This window comes from Salmo salar, chromosome 20 (genome assembly GCF_965601325.2).
Source record: "Salmo salar chromosome 20, fSalSal1, whole genome shotgun sequence".
NCBI lineage: Eukaryota > Metazoa > Chordata > Actinopteri > Salmoniformes > Salmonidae > Salmo > Salmo salar.
In genome coordinates this window covers 85764984-85784983 of record NC_138310.1, presented here as the reverse complement: position 1 = coordinate 85784983, position 20000 = coordinate 85764984, and the positions used below count along the sequence as shown (strand labels likewise).

The 20000-nt window shown below is 45.1% G+C and overlaps 1 protein-coding gene across 1 annotated transcript in view; it reads left to right on the top strand.

Annotated features, from left to right (window-relative positions):
- The window catches only part of LOC106581449 (voltage-gated potassium channel subunit beta-1), a 176366-nt gene that overhangs the window by 89720 nt on the left and 66646 nt on the right, over window positions 1-20000 (top strand). The window contains exon 2 of the mRNA XM_045704032.2: window positions 18730-18773. Within this exon, the coding sequence (XP_045559988.1) occupies window positions 18730-18773 (44 nt within the window). The remainder of the gene's footprint in view (window positions 1-18729; window positions 18774-20000) is intronic.

The following is a 20000-nucleotide window of genomic DNA, read 5'->3' as shown; positions in this document are numbered from 1 at the left end:
TCCCACACTCAGTCTCACGTCCCACACTCAGTCTCCAGTCCCACACTCAGTCCCCAGTCCCACACTCAGTCTCCAGTCCCACACTCATTCTCACGTCCCACACTCAGTCTCCAGTCCCACACTCAGTCCCCAGTCCCACACTCAGTCCCCAGTCCCACACTCAGTCCCCAGTCCCACACTCAGTCTCCAGTCCCACACTCAGTCCCCAGTTCCACACTCAGTCTCCAGTCCCACACTCAGTCCCCAGTCCCACACTCAGTCTCCAGTCCCACACTCAGTCTCCAGTCCCACACTCAGTCCCCAGTACCACACTCAGTCTCACGTCCCACACTCAGTCTCCAGTCCCACACTCAGTCCCCAGTCCCACACTCAGTCCCCAGTCCCACACTCAGTCCCCAGTCCCACACTCAGTCCCCAGTCCCACACTCAGTCTCCAGTCCCACACTCAGTCCCCAGTCCCACACTCAGTCCCCAGTCCCACACTCAGTCTCACGTCCCACACTCAGTCTCCAGTCCCACACTCAGTCCCCAGTCCCACACTCAGTCCCCAGTCCCACACTCAGTCCCCAGTCCCACACTCAGTCCCCAGTTCCACACTCAGTCTCCAGTCCCACACTCAGTCCCCAGTCCCACACTCAGTCTCCAGTCCCACACTCAGTCTCCAGTCCCACACTCAGTCCCCAGTACCACACTCAGTCTCACGTCCCACACTCAGTCTCCAGTCCCACACTCAGTCCCCAGTCCCACACTCAGTCCCCAGTCCCACACTCAGTCTCCAGTCCCACACTCAGTCTCCAGTCCCACACTCAGTCCCCAGTCCCACACTCAGTCTCCAGTCCCACACTCAGTCCCCAGTCCCACACTCAGTCTCCAGTCCCACACTCAGTCCCCAGTCCCACACTCAGCCTCCAGTCCCACACTCAGTCTCACGTCCCACACTCAGTCTCCAGTCCCACACTCAGTCTCCAGTCCCACACTCAGTCCCCAGTCCCACACTCAGTCCCCAGTCCCACACTCAGTCTCACGTCCCACACTCAGTCTCCAGTCCCACACTCAGTCCCCAGTCCCACACTCAGTCCCCAGTCCCACACTCAGTCCCCAGTCCCACACTCAGCCTCCAGTCCCACACTCAGTCCCCAGTCCCCAGTCCCACACTCAGTCTCCAGTCCCCAGTCCCACACTCAGTCCCCAGTCCCACACTCAGTCCCCAGTCCCACACTCAGTCCCCAGTCCCCAGTCCCACACTCAGTCCCCAGTCCCCAGTCCCACACTCAGTCCCCAGTCCCACACTCAGTCCCCAGTCCCCAGTCCCACACTCAGTCCCCTGTCCCCAGTCCCACACTCAGTCCCCAGTCTCCAGTCCCACACTCAGTCTCCAGTCCCACACTCAGTCCCCAGTCCCCAGTCCCACACTCAGTCCCCAGTCCCCAGTCCCACACTCAGTCCCCAGTCTCCAGTCCCACACTCAGTCCCCAGTCTCCAATCCCACACTCAGTCTCCAGTCCCCAGTCCCACACTCAGTCCCCAGTCCCCAGTCCCACACTCAGTCCCCAGTCCCCAGTCCCACACTCAGTCCCCAGTCCCCAGTCCCTCACTCATCCTCCAGTCCCACACTCAGCCCCCAGTCCCACACTCAGCCTCCAGTCCCACACTCAGTCCCCAGTCCCACACTCACTCCCCAGTCCCACACTCAGTCCCCAGTCCCACACTCAGTCTCCAGTCCCACACTCAGTCCCCAGTTCCACACTCAGTCTCCAGTCCCACACTCAGTCCCCAGTCCCACACTCAGTCTCCAGTCCCACACTCAGTCTCCAGTCCCACACTCAGTCCCCAGTACCACACTCAGTCTCACGTCCCACACTCAGTCTCCAGTCCCACACTCAGTCCCCAGTCCCACACTCAGTCCCCAGTCCCACACTCAGTCCCCAGTCCCACACTCAGTCTCCAGTCCCACACTCAGTCCCCAGTCCCACACTCAGTCCCCAGTCCCACACTCAGTCTCACGTCCCACACTCAGTCTCCAGTCCCACACTCAGTCCCCAGTCCCACACTCAGTCCCCAGTCCCACACTCAGTCCCCAGTCCCACACTCAGTCCCCAGTTCCACACTCAGTCTCCAGTCCCACACTCAGTCCCCAGTCCCACACTCAGTCTCCAGTCCCACACTCAGTCTCCAGTCCCACACTCAGTCCCCAGTACCACACTCAGTCTCACGTCCCACACTCAGTCTCCAGTCCCACACTCAGTCCCCAGTCCCACACTCAGTCCCCAGTCCCACACTCAGTCCCCAGTCCCACACTCAGTCTCCAGTCCCACACTCAGTCTCCAGTCCCACACTCAGTCCCCAGTCCCACACTCAGTCCCCAGTCCCACACTCAGTCCCCAGTCCCACACTCAGTCTCCAGTCCCACACTCAGTCCCCAGTCCCACACTCAGCCTCCAGTCCCACACTCAGTCTCACGTCCCACACTCAGTCTCCAGTCCCACACTCAGTCTCCAGTCCCACACTCAGTCCCCAGTCCCACACTCAGTCCCCAGTCCCACACTCAGTCTCACGTCCCACACTCAGTCTCCAGTCCCACACTCAGTCCCCAGTCCCACACTCAGTCCCCAGTCCCACACTCAGTCCCCAGTCCCACACTCAGCCTCCAGTCCCACACTCAGTCCCCAGTCCCCAGTCCCACACTCAGTCTCCAGTCCCCAGTCCCACACTCAGTCCCCAGTCCCACACTCAGTCCCCAGTCCCACACTCAGTCCCCAGTCCCCAGTCCCACACTCAGTCCCCAGTCCCCAGTCCCACACTCAGTCCCCAGTCCCACACTCAGTCCCCAGTCCCCAGTCCCACACTCAGTCCCCTGTCCCCAGTCCCACACTCAGTCCCCAGTCTCCAGTCCCACACTCAGTCTCCAGTCCCACACTCAGTCCCCAGTCCCCAGTCCCACACTCAGTCCCCCAGTCCCACACTCAGTCCCCAGTCTCCAGTCCCACACTCAGTCCCCAGTCTCCAATCCCACACTCAGTCTCCAGTCCCCAGTCCCACACTCAGTCCCCAGTCCCCAGTCCCACACTCAGTCCCCAGTCCCCAGTCCCACACTCAGTCCCCAGTCCCCAGTCCCACACTCATCCTCCAGTCCCACACTCAGCCCCCAGTCCCACACTCAGCCTCCAGTCCCACACTCAGCCCCCAGTCCCACACTCAGTTCCCAGTCCCACACTCAGTCTCCAGTCCCACACTCAGTCCCCAGTCCCCAGTCCCACACTCAGTCCCCAGTCCCCAGTCCCACACTCAGCCTCCAGTCCCACACTCAGCCCCCAGTCCCACACTCAACCTCCAGTCCCACACTCAACCTCCAGTCCCACACTCAGTCTCCAGTCCCACACTCAGTCCCCAGACTCCAGTCCCACACTCAGCCCCCAGTCCCACACTCAGCCCCCAGTCCCACACTCAGCCTCCAGCCCCCAGTCCCACACTCAGTCCCCAGACTCCAGTCCCACACTCAGCCCTCAGTCCCACACTCAGTCCCCAGTCCCACACTCAGTCCCCAGTCCCACACTCAGTCCCCAGTCCCACACTCAGTCTCCAGTCCCACACTCAGTCCCCAGTCCCCAGTCCCACACTCAGCCTCCAGTCCCACACTCAATCCCCATCCCTGCTAGCATCTCCTTACATCCTTACGTCCTTTCATGTTCAAGCTGAGTGTGTGTGTGTGTATGTTTCTGGGTGTGTTTCTGGGTGTGTGCATTTCTGTGAGAGAGAGTGTGTGTGTGTGTGTGTGTGTGTGTGTGTGTGTGTGTGTGTGTGTGTGTGTGTGTGTGTGTGTGTTTCAGTGTGTGTGTGTTTCAGTGTGTGTGTGTGTGTGTGTGTGTATGTGTGTGTGTGTTTCAGTGTGTGTGTTTCTGTGTATGTGTTTCAGTGTGTGTGTGTGTTTCAGTGTGTTTGTTTATTTCAGTGTGTAGAAAGTGTGTAAATTGCTCACCCCAGTTTGTTCTGTGCTGTTAGTGTTTTGTGATCAAGCTGTTTCCTCCTCTGGGGAGCACCACCAGAGGCTGAACAGACAGAGTTCCATTCAAAATCGACTAACACATAGATATCCACTACAGAGATAAACAATCTAGTGCCTGTACACACCCTGCATTTCTGTCCAGTGAACAGCGCCTCGTTTCCCAGAGCATTCGTAGCGTTGAGATCATCATTAGAACCATCTTACCATGTATCTTCAGTAGCCGAGATGTTTCCCAAAACAATTGTTATTAAAGTTGTACTTGAAAACGCTCGTTATTTAGTGACTGTCTCAGACCAGAGCCAGATGTTAGATGGATTTGTTTGCCTTTGAGTTTCACTTTATACACAGAGGGTCTCTGCTAAACGCAGAATCAAGAGGTTTATCTGTCTGACTGTGACTGCTGATAACTTCAGAACCAAGTTGACCACAAATACAGCGTTACCAATGTCTTTGCTACATTTGGTCTATATCTTATTTCAATCACACTGAAATACATTTTATGTTCATTTAAAGTGAATTAAATGTTTCTAATTATTGGCTTTTGTTTTGTAAAGTTTGCCTTAATATATTTCATAATGTGTAACAACATCTGTACAATGACGTGCCAAATCTTGATTTTGTGCATTATTGTAAGGTAAGCATGAATAAGACACCGCAATAGTTGCAGCCATAGTCGGGAATGTCTCTCTAATAGCTGATCCTTCGTCACTATCGTGGAATAATTCTAACGCTAAGGTACGATTTGAATGGAGAGAGCTGATCTCAGACCTGCGTTGTTTTTCTGTCGATCCCATCAGTATCAGCACATGACCTAACGACGCACTTACAGAACCTTCTCTCTACGGTTTGGGAAACATTCTTAAAAAGTTGGCTCGTAAATAACGATGCGTCTCGTAGGATGATCGTAATGCTTACGTTTCATCTCAACTGGGAAACGAGGCCCAGATGCCTTCTCTGTTGTTATAGTGGTAGTGAACGATGAGCGACTCAGACTGTCACTCCTCCTCTGGAGTGACACTCACCAAGAACAAATAGGTAAACAGGCAAACAAAACAAGAAGCGTGACAGGTACTTTAAGACTGTCTTCTTCCTTATCTGCCTTCTGATACAGTGGAGGAGTTGAGGCGCTGTCAGGGTACTAGTGGGACTGTGCCTGTGGCTCCTCCTGTCTAACTGGGGTTGTGCCTGTGGCTCATTCTGTCTAACTGGGGGTTGTGCCTGTGGCTCCTCCTGTCTAACTGGGGTTGTGTCTGTGGCTCATTGTGTCTAACTGGGGTTGTGTCTGTGGCTCCTCCTGTCTAACTGGGGTTGTGTCTGTGGCTCATTGTGTCTAACTGGGGTTGTGTCTGTGGCTCCTCCTGTCTAACTGGGGTTGTGTCTGTGGCTCCTCCTGCCTAACTAGGGTTGTGTCTGATCCTGTCCAACTGGATGGGTGAGCGAGGAGGATCGCCTGGCCCGCATCAGAGAAGAGACATGATAACCCTGGTCAACCTGATTATATGTGGACATTTGGTCATACAATTTGCACAACCTTAAATAACACTGTGAGAATGTAATGTAATGGGTTGTCTGTGTAACACTGTGAGAATGTAATGTAATGGGTTGTCTGTGTAACACTGTGAGAATGGAATGGGTTATCTGTGTACAGCTGAGAATGTAATGGGTTATCTGTGTAACACCGCGAAAATGTAATGGGTTATCTGTGTAACACTGTGAGAATGTAATGTAATGGGTTATCTGTGTAACACTGTGAGAATGTAATGTAATGGGTTATCTGTGTACAGCTGAGAATGTAATGGGTTGTCTGTGTAACACTGTGAGAATGGAATGTAATGGGTTATCTGTGTACAGCTGAGAATGTAATGGGTTGTCTGTGTAACACTGTGAGAATGTAATGTAATGGGTTATCTGTGTACAGCTGAGAATGTAATGGGTTATCTGTGTAACACTGTGAGAATGGAATGGAATGGGTTATCTGTGTAACACTGTGAGAATGTAATGGAATGGGTTATCTGTGTAACACTGTGAGAATGGAATGGAATGGGTTGTCTGTGTAACACTGTGAGAATGTAATGGAATGGGTTGTCTGTGTAACACTGTGAGAATGTAATGGAATGGGTTATCTGTGTACAGCTGAAGGCTCAGAGACGATTCCGAGTATATGTTTGTTTGTTTGTTTTGGCTCTTACCCCACCAGGTCCAGATGGACTTTCAGAAATCTATGGAGCTGTTGTTCCATAGAGAGTAAAGAGCTATAACTGTTGTTCCATAGACAGTAAAGAGTTATAACTGTTGTTCCATAGAGAGTAAAGAGTTATAACTGTTGTTCCATAGACAGTAAAGGGCTATAACTGTTGTTCCATAGACAGTAAAGAGTTATAACTGTTGTTCCATAGACAGTAAAGCGTTATAACTGTTGTTCCATAGACAGTAAAGAGTTATAACTGTTGTTCCATAGACAGTAAAGAGTTATAACTGTTGTTCCATAGACAGTAAAGAGCTATAACTATTGTTTCATAGACAGTAAAGAGCTATAACTGTTGTTCCATAGACAGTAAAGAGCTATAACTATTGTTTCATAGACAGTAAAGAGCTATAACTGTTGTTCCATAGACAGTAAAGAGCTATAACTATTGTTCCATAGACAGTAAAGAGCTATAACTGTTGTTCCATAGACAGTAAAGAGCTATAACTATTGTTCCTATAACTATTGTTTGATAGACAGTAAAGAGTTATAACTGTTGTTCCATAGACAGTAAAGAGCTATAACTATTGTTCCATAGACAGTAAAGAGCTATAACTGTTGTTCCATAGACAGTAAAGAGCTATAACTATTGTTCCATAGACAGTAAAGAGCTATAACTGTTGTTCCATAGACAGTAAAGAGCTATAACTATTGTTCCATAGACAGTAAAGGGCTATAACTATTGTTCCATAGACAGTAAAGAGCTATAACTGTTGTTCCATAGACAGTAAAGAGTTATAACTGTTGTTCCATAGACAGTAAAGAGCTATAACTATTGTTCCATAGACAGTAAAGAGCTATACCTGTTGTTCCATAGACAGTAAAGAGCTATAACTGTTGTTTCATAGACAGTAAAGGGCTATAACTGTTGTTCCATAGACAGTAAAGAGTTATAACTGTTGTTTCATAGACAGTAAAGAGCTATAACTGTTGTTCCATAGACAGTAAAGAGTTATAACTGTTGTTTCATAGACAGTAAAGAGCTATAACTGTTGTTCCAACAGACCGTAAAGAGCTATAAATTGTTCCGTAGAGAGTAGAGCTACATAGATTTTTATAAGTAAACGACTGTAATTACAAAGCAGAAATATACAGAACCACCATTTCTAGAGAGCATTTGCTGCCAAGAGCCTAAGATATCTGCGGGAGAGGTATTGTCTCCCTGCCAGACACCATGGTCATCCATCACACTGTTTAAGTCGATCACTAACGTTGTTCAGCCTAGTGCCTAATTATCCCATAGAGAACATGGAGGTGGAAAGATCGGGGTTCTATTAAAATACCCTATTCACAATGGGAGGACAATTGATTCAGTGTCTGGGCCTGAGCCGCCGTTAAAACAGGAAGATGGATATCGCCTTGGGTATTAAACATAGTTACAGTAAAGAGGGAGTTTTATGAAGCAGTCTAACAGAAGGGGGAGTCACTGTTCCTGTTTCATTGCTGCTGAAATTACACATTTACAGAAGTGTCCACACACAGACTGTACTGTAGCTGAGAAATGGGGTCACACATTCAGTGTGTGTCTAAGGATGTGTGTGTTTATGAGAGAGAGAGAGAGAGAGAGAATAGAGAGAACAGAGAGAAATATAGACAGAGATGGTATGTTTTTGTCATTATGTGTCTCAGAGAACAGCTGTAATTGCAGGTTGTTTACATATAATCTATATTCCATATTCCATATGATATATTCCATATGATATATTCCATATTCCATATGATATATTGTATATTCCATATTGTATATTCCATATTGTATATTCCATATCGTATATTCCATATTCCGTATTGTATATTCCATATTCTATATTCCACATTCCATATGATATATTCTATATTCCATATTCTATATTCCATATTCCATATTCCGTATTCTATATTACATATTCTATATTCTATATTTCATATTCTATATTATCTAGTTTATATTCCATATTCTATATTCCATATTATATTTTATATTCTACATTCTATATTCCATATTACGACCCCATAAAAACATGAGAATTAGAAACAGGTTCAGCCCCTGGTTCGACCGTGATCTTGCAGAGTTACTCCACCTCAAGAATTACATTTGGCGAAAGGCTCGGCACACGCATACTCAGGCTGACTGGCTATCGTTCAGGAAAATGAGAAATAAGTGCACTCAAGCTATCGGGAAGGCCAAAGTTAGTTACTTTAAGGAGCAGTTCTCTCTCTTTGGGTCTAACCCCAAGAAGTTCTGGAAAATGGTTAAAGACCTGGAGAATAAACCCTCCTCCTCACAGCTGCCCATCTCCCTTAAAGTTGATGATGTGTTTGTTACTGACAAGAAGCACATGGCTCAGCTTGCTTGAGTACCACCCTAGTCAACAGCCAGTGGAATCGCGTGGCGCGAAATACAAATACCTCAAAAATGCTATAACTTCAATTTCTCAAACATATAACTATTTTACACCATTTTAAAGACAAGACTCTCGTTAATCTAACCACATTGTCCGATTTCAAATAGGCTTTACAGCGAAAGCAAAACATTAGATTATGTCAGGAGAGTACCCTGCCAAAAATAATCACACAGCCATTTTCAAAGCAAGCATATATGTCACAAAAACCAAAACCACAGCTAAATGCAGCACTAACCTTTGATGATCTTCATCAGATGACAATCCTTGGACATTATGTTATACAATACATGCATGTTTTGTTCAATCAAGTTCATATTTATATCAAAAACCAGCTTTTTACATTAGCATGTGATGTTCAGAACTAGCATACCCACCCACAACTTCCGGTGAATTTACTAAATGACTCATGATAAATGTTCACAAAATACATAACAATTATTTGAAGAATTATAGATACAGAACTCCTTTATGCAATCGCTATGTCAGATTTTAAAATAGCTTTTCGGCGAAAGCACATTTTGCAATATTCTGAGTACATAGCCAGGCCATCACGGCTAGCTATTTTGACACCCACCAAGTTTGGGACTCACTAAACTCAGAATTACTATTAGAAAAATTGGATTACCTTTGCTGTTCTTCGTCAGAATGCACTCCCAGGACTTCTACTTCAACAGAAAATGTTGTTTTGGTTCCAAATAATCCATAGTTATATTCAAATAGCTCCGTTGTTCGTGCGTTCAGGTCACTATCCGAAGGGTGACGCGTGAGCGCATTTCGTGACCCAAAAATTCTAGAAATTCCATTACCGTACTTAGAAGCATGTCAAACGCTGTTAAAAATACATTTTTATGCTATTTTTCTCGTAAAATAGCGATAATATTCCAACCGGGCAACGTTGTATTCATTCAAAGGCTGAAAGAAAAAAAATTGGTTTAGACTCTTTCTTCTTTAACAGGCTGACCACACCGCTCGCATCGCTTGTGCGAGCATTGCAAAATAAATGTTGAAATCTATGTTATTCAATTATTGCACCCACACTGCTCGCGCGCGTCAACGAGCATCTGCGTTGCCAAAGGCTAAAATAGAAGTACTTTCTATTTCATTGGTTATACCCACGTGGGTGATTGAAAGATGAACTGTGTTGCCGGTCGGTGTAGTAATACTATGAAAGTTTAGATGCCAATCACCATATAAGTTCAAAGACGAAAAAGCCTGGAAGGAGGAGAGATGACTAGAAACGACTCGGTTGACTGTTTTATGTGTGGATTAATTGTCGGAGTAGATGACCTTGTGCATTTCAGGTAAAATAACAACTCAATGTTTGTATCCCAGGACAAATTAGCTAGCAACAGCAAGCTAGCTAAATAGGACAAATTAGCTATCAATTGCAAGCTAACTGTCACGTCCTGACCATAGTACGATGTTATTTTCTATGGTATAGTAGGTCAGGGTGGGACAGGGGGTGTTTTGTATTTTTCTAAGTTTTCTATTTCTATGTTCTTAGGTTCTAGTTTTTGTATTTCTATGTTGGTTTGTTTGGGATGATCTCCAGTTGGAGGCAGCTGGTCCTCGTTGTCTCTAATTGGAGATCATACATAAGTAGGGGTTTTTCTTCCTGGGTTTTGTGGGTGATTATTTTTTAGTAGAATTTGTTATTTGTATTTGTTTCTCCTCTGCGTCATGGTTTGTTGTTTTGTCAATTCAGTTTGTTTATGTATTGTAAAGTTTCACAGATTAAATCAAATGTGGAACTACACACACGCTGCACTTTGGTCTACTCCTTTCGACAGCCGTGACACTAACTAGCTAAATTGGCATAAATGTTTAATGCTTTTCAACCTGTCTCCAAATTAATGTCATTGGTTCAGAGCTTGTTTTGATATTTTAAGGGGGAGATCAAGCTGATCCTAACTGTTATCGTCCTATTTCTATTTTGCTCTGTTTATCAAAAGTGTTTGAAAAACTTGTCAATAATCAACTGACTGGCTTTCTTGATGTCTATAGTATTCTCTCTGGAATGCAATCTGGTTTCTGCTCAGGTTATGGATGTGTCACTGCAACCTTAAAGGTCCTCAATGATGTCGCCATTGATTCTAAGTAATGTTGTGCTGCTATTTTTATTGACCTGGCCAAAGCTTTTGATACAGTAGACCATTCCATTCTTGTGGGCCGGCTAAGGAGTATTGATGTCTCGGAGGGGTCTTTGACCTGGTTTGCTAACTACCTCTCTCAAAGAGTGCAGTGTATGAAGTCTGAACATCTGCTGTCTCAGACAATGCCTGTCACCAATGGTATACCCCATGGCTCTATCCTAGGACCCACGATCTTCTCAATTTACATCAACAACATAGATCAGGCAGTAGGAAGCTCTCTCATCCATTTATATGCAGATGATACAGTCTGACCCCTCCCCGAATGTTGTGTTAGCGTTCTCTGCCCTTAACCTTGTTCTGAACACCACCAAAACAAAGGTCATGTGGTTTGTTAAGAAGAATGCCCCTCTCCCCACAGGTGTGATTACTACCTCTGAAGGTTTAAAGCTTGAGGTAGTCACCTCATACAAGTACTTTGGAGTATGGCTAGATGGTACACTGTCCTTCTCTCAGCACATAACAAAGCTGCAGGCTAAAGTTAAATCTAGACTCGGTTTCCTCTATCATAATCACTCCTCTTTCACCCCAGCTGCCAAACTAACCCTGATTCAGATGACCATCCTACCCATGCTAGACTAGAGAGATGTAATTTATAGATCGGCAGGTAAGAGTGCTCTCGAGTGGCTAGATGTTCTTTACCATTCGGCCATCAGATTTGCCACCAATGCTCCTTATAGGACACATCACTGCACTCTATACTCCTCTGTAAACTGGTCATCTCTGTATACCTGTCGCAAGACCCACTGGTTGATGCTTATTTATAAAACCCTCTTAGGCCTCACTCCCCCCTATCTGAGATACCTACTGCAGCCCTCATCCTCCACATACAACACCCATTCTGCCAATCACATTCTGTTAAAGGTCCCCTAAGCACACACATCCCTGGGTCGCTTGTCTTTTCAGTTTGCTGCAGCAAGCGACTGGAATGAGCTGCAACAAACACTGAAACTGGACAGTTCTATCTCAATCTCTTCATTCAAAGACTCAATCATGGACACTCTTACTGACAGTTGTGGCTGCTCCATGTGATGTATATAAACCAATATTCCATATTCTAAATTCCATATTCTTTATTTCATATTCCATATTCTACATTCCATATTCCATATTCTATATTCCATATCCATATTCTATATTCTATATTCCATTTTCTATATTCCACATTCTACATACCATATCCATATTCTATATTCCATATTCTATATTCCATATCAATATTCTATATTCCATATTCTATTTTCCATATTCCATATCCATATTCTATATTCTATATTCCATATTCTATATTCCATATTCTATATTCCATATCCATATTCTATATTCCATATTCCATATCCATATTCCATATTCTATATTCCATATTATAAATTCCATATTCTTTATTTCTTATTCCATATCCATATTCTATCATCTATATTCCATATCCATATTCTATATTCCATATTCCATATTCTATACTCCATATTATACGTTCCATATTCTTTATTTCATATTCCATATTCTATATTCTATATGCCATATTATAAATTCCATATTCTTTATTTCATATTCAATATTGTATATTCCATATCCATATTCTATATTCCATATTCTATATTCCATATTCCATATTCTATATTCTATATTCTATATTTCATATAATATTCTTTGTTTCTTGCCATGGCAAACAGTGGTAGGTGTTGAGAGTTGTGATCCATCTGAAATGAGAGAGCAGAGGAATGTGTCAATATAAATCTGTTCTCTATCTCACACACCTACACCCCCTCCTCCACAGTATGAGTGTCAAATTTTACATTTGTTGTTTCATTTCACCGCAAGAAATGCATAATTCTACAGGAGTTAATATTATATTACACTATATGTGAGAGGTTATAGACCTATAGTCAGTGTCCAGATTTCAGTTGCTATTCCATTTAACCCATATGAACTTCAATTAGGAATATTTTGTTTATTCATAGATACAGGGATACTCATGAGCGGGATATGAGCTACTATCCGGAATACTGTGCTCAGGTTAATAGCTTATCCTGAATAAGACCTTATCCTGGATATGAGCTACTATTCAGAATGAGGAAGCTCTCAGTTTTGTTGTTTTGAAAAGTTTGTTGTTTTGAAAGTGTATTAGAAAGCTCTTAGTAGCTAGCTAACTTCTTAGTTTGGATCTCGCGACGCAGTTGGCATCAGTTGCTGGGACTGCTTGTCTCTGTCCAGTGATCCTGCCGACCAAGGATGGGTCTTAGGATCTATTTCGCGTAGCAGATAGCCTAGATGCTAGCTAGCTGCCTATCAAGCTAGCGGGGTTTTCTTGAGGGCTTGAAAGCAGCCCGTGTCACAGTTAGCCATTGTGGCTCCCATCGCAGATTTCCCGGGTTTGTGGCTGTCTAGATCCCTGCTGTTTGTTGTTTTCAATCTTCCTGATGACCTGCCCTGTCTGGAATCTTCCTGATGACCTGCCCTGTCTGGAATCTTCCTGATGACCTGCCCTGTCTGGAATCTTCCTGATGACCTGCCCTGTCTGGAATCTTCCTGATGACCTGCCCTGTCTGGAATCTTCCTGATGACCTGCCCTGTCTGGAATCTTCCTGATGACCTGCCCTGTCTGGAATCTTCCTGATGACCTGCCCTGTCTGGAATCTTCCTGATGACCTGCCCTGTCTGGAATCTTCCTGATGACCTGCCCTGTCTGGAATCTTCCTGATGACCTGCCCTGTCTGGAATCTTCCTGATGACCTGCCCTGTCTGGAATCTTCCTGATAACCTGCCCTGTCTGGAATCTTCCTGATGACCTGCCCTGTCTGGAATCTTCCTGATGACCTGCCCTGTCTGGAATCTTCCTGATGACCTGCCCTGTCTGGAATCTTCCTGATGACCTGCCCTGTCTGGAATCTTCCTGATGACCTGCCCTGTCTGGAATCTTCCTGATGACCTGCCCTGTCTGGAATCTTCCTGATGACCTGCCCTGTCTGGAACTGCGAGGAGTAACAGCATAACCTACATTGCTAGCTACCATGACAAAGACCAAAGCTGGGGAAGTACCGTTGGGGACAGTGGTGTCTCTCTATCACATGAAGGATATTTTAAACAAACAAAAATAGCTCTACAAGCAGTTGTTACATTATTAACAATAAAAAAGCTTCAAGTGTTTTGTCCAAATACTGGTGGATTCAACTAATAAAACAATGGACAACCTAACCAGAGAGGTCCAGGACCTGAAGAACAGTTTGCAGTTCTCCCAAGGTCAGCTCGATGAGTTGAAACAAGAGAACGGCAAGATGACAGCAATCTGTAAGTCATTGAGAGAGTGAATCATTGAGAGAGTGAAGTCATCGGTTCTGTGAGTGAATCCATTATAACAATGGCGGATAAATCAGACTCAAGGGACAATCAAAGCGGAACAACATGTTTGTTGACAGAATTGCAGAATCTCCACATGAGACCTGAGCGGTGATAGGCCCAGGCCGATAGTGGTGAAGTTCCTGAGGTTCAAGGACAAGGTAGCTGTTCTGGAAAGAGCCATGAACTTGAGAGGAACGTATGTCTTCCTCAACGAGGAATATCCTGAAGCTGTGCGCCAGAATAGGAAATAACTTTTCCCAGCCATGAAAGCTGCCAGAGCACATGAAGACATTGCTTACATCTGCTTTGACAGGCTCATTGTCTACCCTCCCTCACAGAAGCCTGGAAGAGATGAGAGAGCCAAGCCTATGGGTTCGTAGCTTCAACCCCGCAGCACAGACACACACCAATTGATTAATGGACTGCTTTCTTTGCTCTTTCAGTACTTTGTCTATCTCAGATAAGCTACCCAGCAAACGGCTGAAAATAGCCTATATTAATATATGTACCCTTACAAATAAGATTCAGGAAATCAATAACTTGCTAACATCAGATGACATTCATATATTAGCCATTTCTGAGACTCACTTAGATAATTCATTTGATGATACAGCAGTAACAATACAAAGATATAACATCTATAGAAGAGATATAAATGCTTATGGGGGAGGTGTTGCTGTATATATTCAGAGCCATATCCCTGTAATGCTTAGAGAAGATCTTATGTCAAGTGTTATTGAAGTGTTGTGGTTGCAGGTTCACTTGGCACATCTAAAGCCTTTTCTTTTGGGGTGTTGCTATAGGCCACCAAGTGCTAATAGTCAGTATCTAAATAATATGTGTGAAATGCTTGATAGTGTATGTGATGTAAACAGAGAGGTCTACTTTCTTGGGGACCTGAATATTGACTGGTTTTCATCAAGCTGTCCGCTCAAGAGGAAGCTTCTTACTGTAACCAGTGCCTGTAATCTGGTTCAGGTTATTAATCAACCTACCAGGATGTTTACAAACACTACAGGAACAAGATCATCCACATGTATCGATCACTGTTTTACAAATACTGTAGAACTTTGTTCTAAAGCTGTATCCGTACCCACTGAATGCAGTGATCACAATATAGTGGCTATATCCAGGAAATCCAAAGTTCCAAAAGCTAGGCCTATAATAATCTATAAGAGATCATACAAAAGATTTTGCTGTGACTCTTATGTGGATAATCTTAAAAATAATTGTTGGTCTGATGTGATTAATAAGGATGCATTTCTGAAATTGCTTCTTCTGATTTATTGATAAACACGAACCTGTTAAGAAACTGACTGTTAGAACTGTTAAGGCCCCATGGATTGAAAAACTGTATGGTTGAAAGAGATGGGGCAAAAGGACTGGCAAATGTGTCTGGCTGCACATCTAACTGGCTGACTTACTGCAAATTGAGAAATTATGTGACTAAACTCAACAAAAAGAAGAAGAAACGGTATTATGAAGCCAAGATCAATGATATAAAGAATGATGGGAAAAAAAAACTTTGGAGTACTTTAAATGAAATGAAGGGTGGAACTGTCTGTCTCTCTGTCTGTGTCTCTCATTAGAGGAGTAATTAGCTGAAACCTACTCTAGGATTAGCTCTAATATAGATAATGTAGGTTGCTGCCTTACAGATGTACTATCTTAGTTTGACCACTTTCTCACAGCAGGAAATCCTGCAGCACTAGGAAAAGTGAATTATGATGTGCATTATAATTACTAGACGTACATTTGTCTTTGGGGCAAATCAAGCATGATATTTTAAAGTGGAAATGACAAAGTTTAGAAGCATTTTTAAACCTCGACTACACCACAAGTTGCATTTCCTGCTGCGCAACAAAACAGTGATCAAATTAAGATAGCACATCTGTATTTCTATCTCTATACACGAACCCAGTTACACAGACACCACTCTGACAACTGTCTCTACACTCCAACCCAGTTACACAGACACCACTCTGACAACTGTCTCTACACTCCAACCCAGTTACACAGACACCACTCTGACAACTGTCTCTACACTCCAACCCAGTTACACAGACACCACTCTGACAACTGTCTCTACACTCCAACCCAGTTACACAGACACCACTCTGACAACTGTCTCTACACACCAACCCAGTTACACAGACACCACTCTGACAACTGTCTCTACACTCCAACCCAGTTACACAGACACCACTCTGACAACTGTCTCTACACACCAACCCAGTTACACAGACACCACTCTGACAACTGTCTCTACACACCAACCCAGTTACACAGACACCACTCTGACAACTGTCTCTACACACCAACCCAGTTACACAGACACCACTCTGACAACTGTCTCTACACACCAACCCAGTTACACAGACACCACTCCAGGTCAACAGTTCTAGACTGCTGCAGAAGGTGAAGACCTAACACATTGTAAAGCAGTGTCCAGGTCAAACAGTTTTAGACTTCTGCAGAAGGTGAAGACCTAACACATTGTAAAGCAGTGTCCAGGTCAAACAGTTCTAGAGTGCTGCAGAAGGTGAAGACCTAACACATTGTAAAGCAGTGTCCAGGTCAAACAGTTCTAGACTGCTGCAGAAGGTCAAGACCTAACACATTGTAAAGCAGTGTCCAGGTCAAACTGTGCTACTAAATAATGAGTGTCTGATGAGTTGTAGTGTTTGTCTGGAATCCCCGAGCTGACAAGGTAAAAAATATGTTGTTCTGTCCCTGAACAAGACAGTTAACCCACTGTTCCTAGGCCGTCATTGAAAATAAGAATCTGTTCTTAATAACTGGCTCGCCTAGTTTTAAATGAAGGTAAAATAAAAATATTTAAAAAATGCTTGTTCTTTTCTATTTAGTCATGTGTCATTCACCTGTCAGCCCAGTGGATACGGCTTGTCAGGAAGTTGACATGACAGGTCTGAGACCAGAACTGAGACCTGATTGACTCCACCAGTCAGTGATTGGTCATGGCAGGCTTCTACTGCTCTGTTATTGGTCACAGGCGGGTTCTACAGGTCTCTGCCTGGTTGGAGTGGGTATAAAGCAGTGAGATTTCCATCTGATGGGCAATGTCACAGAACGTCAGGAACACTCAGTGTCATCCTGTCGGCCGTTACACAACATGACACAAAACCAGAGGAGAGACACACACTGATTAGAGGACATCACTTCCTGTTGGACGGACGGACGGACGGACGGACAGACGGACAGACGGACAGACAGACAGACAGACAACACTCTCTGTTTTTCTGGTTCTTGCTGTTAATGGTCTAATCAATTCTGCCGCCATTAGCCAGCTGTCACTTGGCCCACACACACATACACACACACACACACACACACACACACACACACACACACACACACACACACACACACACACACACACACACACACACACACACACACACACACACACACACACACACACACACACACACACACTGGGTCCAACAGTGTACGGTAACAGCCGTGTTCCCATATCACACCTGTGCGCATAATGAGATCATTACAGAGCCAATTAGATGTTCTAACTATTACTCCCAATGAAACCTCCCAACCTCCCTCCACCTCTCTGTCCTGTGTACTCATCTGAAGTGAACCTAAGCTTGTTGACTTGTTTCCGGACACATATTTTCATTTCTCTGGATCTGTTTGAATGAAATAACCATGTAGTCAAGGATAAAGTGTCAGGCGTTTGGCAGCACTGTGTGAGAGGAGACGTCATTATGTCTAACTCTGTCTGTCTGTCTCACTCAGGATGTAATGTGACTGAGATCTAACTCTGTCTGTCTGTCTGTCTGTCTCAGTCAGAATTAGTAATGTGTCGGTCTCAGGAATACATACAGTCCCACATCACTGCCAATCACTCCCTCCCTCACTCCCTTCCTACCTCTGCTTCCCAATCTCTCTCTCCCTCCTCCCTCCATCCATCCCTCACTCCCTCCCTACCTCTGTTTCCCAATCTCTCTCCCTCCCTCCCTCCCTACCTCTGCTTCCCAATCTCTCTCTCTCTCTCTCTCTCTCTCTCTCTCTCTCTCTCTCTCTCTCTCTCTCTCTCTCTCTCTCTCTCTCCCTCTCTCCCTCCCTCCCTCCCTCCCTCTGCTTCCCAATCTCTCTCTCTCTCTCTCTCTCTCTCTCTCTCCCTCCCTCCCTCCCTCCCTCCCTCCCTCCCTCCCTCTGCTTCCCAATCTCTCCCTCCCTCCCTTCCTCCCTACCTCTGCTTCTCAATCCCTCTCTCCCTAGGGGCGGCAGGTAACCTAGTGGTTAGAGGTTTTGGCCATTAACCTATTATGGCAGCCCACCATATGGTAGCACCTCTCTGATTCAGAGGGGTTGGGTTAAATGCAGAAGAAACATTTCAGTTGAATGCATGCAGTTGTACAACTGACTAGGTATCCCCCTTTCCCTTACCTTCTCTTCCCAATCTCTCTCCCTGCCTATGTTTCCTGGGGTTTAGTGTGATAATTGAACTTTGACTAATCTTGACCATCACACACACACACAAAACACACACCCAGTTGCCCTTCTCTCTTGATCTGAGTTGATTCATTAACAACATTGACTAACAGCTCTACTGTATGTTTCTTTCCTCAGGAACCTGGGGAAATCAGGACTTAGAGTGTCGTGCTTGGGACTGGGTAAGAACATTCACCTTTTAGAACCCATCACCTGCTCTGAGTTGCACTATGGCACAGATCTGGGATCAGCTTACCTTCCACAAATATTACCTTTAGCCACAATGGGAGGAATAGAAAACTGGTACACGTGCAACTTCCTCCTACACCTTTTGGGCTCATCTCATAGGTGGAAGAAGTGGAAGAGCAGCTGTGCTGTTTAAGAAATGAAGGCAGAACTTTCCAGGCAGCTTTTCTATTTGAGGAACTACAGTTGAAGTCAGGAAGTTTAAATACACTTAGGTTGGAGTCATTAAAACTCATTTTTCAAACACTCGACAAATTTCTTGTTAAAAAACTATAGTTTTGGCAAGTCGGTTAGGACATCTACTTTGTGCATGATACAAGTCATTTTTCCAACAATTGTTTACAGACAGATTATTTCACTTATAATTCACTGTATCACAATTCCAGTGGGTCAGAAGTTTACATACACTTACTTGACTGTACCTTTAAACAGCTTGGAAAATTCAAGAAAATGATGCTTTGGCTTTAGAAGCTTCTGACATCATTTGAGTCAATTGGAGGTGTACCTGTGGATGTATTTCAAGGCCTACCTTCAAACTCAGTGCCTCTTTGCTTGACATCATGGGAAAATCAAAAGAAATCAGCCAAGACCACAGAAAAAAAATTGTAGACCTCCACAAGTCCGGTTCATCCTTAGGAGCAATTTCCAAATGCCTGGAGGTACCATGTTAAATGTTAAATCTTCCTCCCGGGGAAGGACTGCCCGTTCCATGATCTCGCCATCACGGTTGACAACTCCCTTGTGTCCTCCTCCCAGAGTGCTAAGAACCTTGGCGTGATCCTGGACAACACCCTGTCGTTCTCCACTAACATCAAGGCGGTGACCCGATCCTGTAGGTTCATGCTCTACAACATTCGCAGAGTACGACCCTGCCTCACACAGGAAGCGGCGCAGGTCCTAATCCAGGCACTTGTCATCTCCCGTCTGGATTACTGCAACTCGCTGTTGGCTGGGCTCCCTGCCTGTGCCATTAAACCCCTACAACTCATCCAGAACGCCGCAGCCCGTCTGGTGTTCAACCTTCCCAAGTTCTCTCACGTCACCCCGCTCCTCCGCTCTCTCCACTGGCTTCCAGTTGAAGCTCGCATCCGCTACAAGACCATGGTGATTGCCTACGGAGCTGTGAAGGGAACGGCACCTCCATACCTTCAGGCTCTGATCAG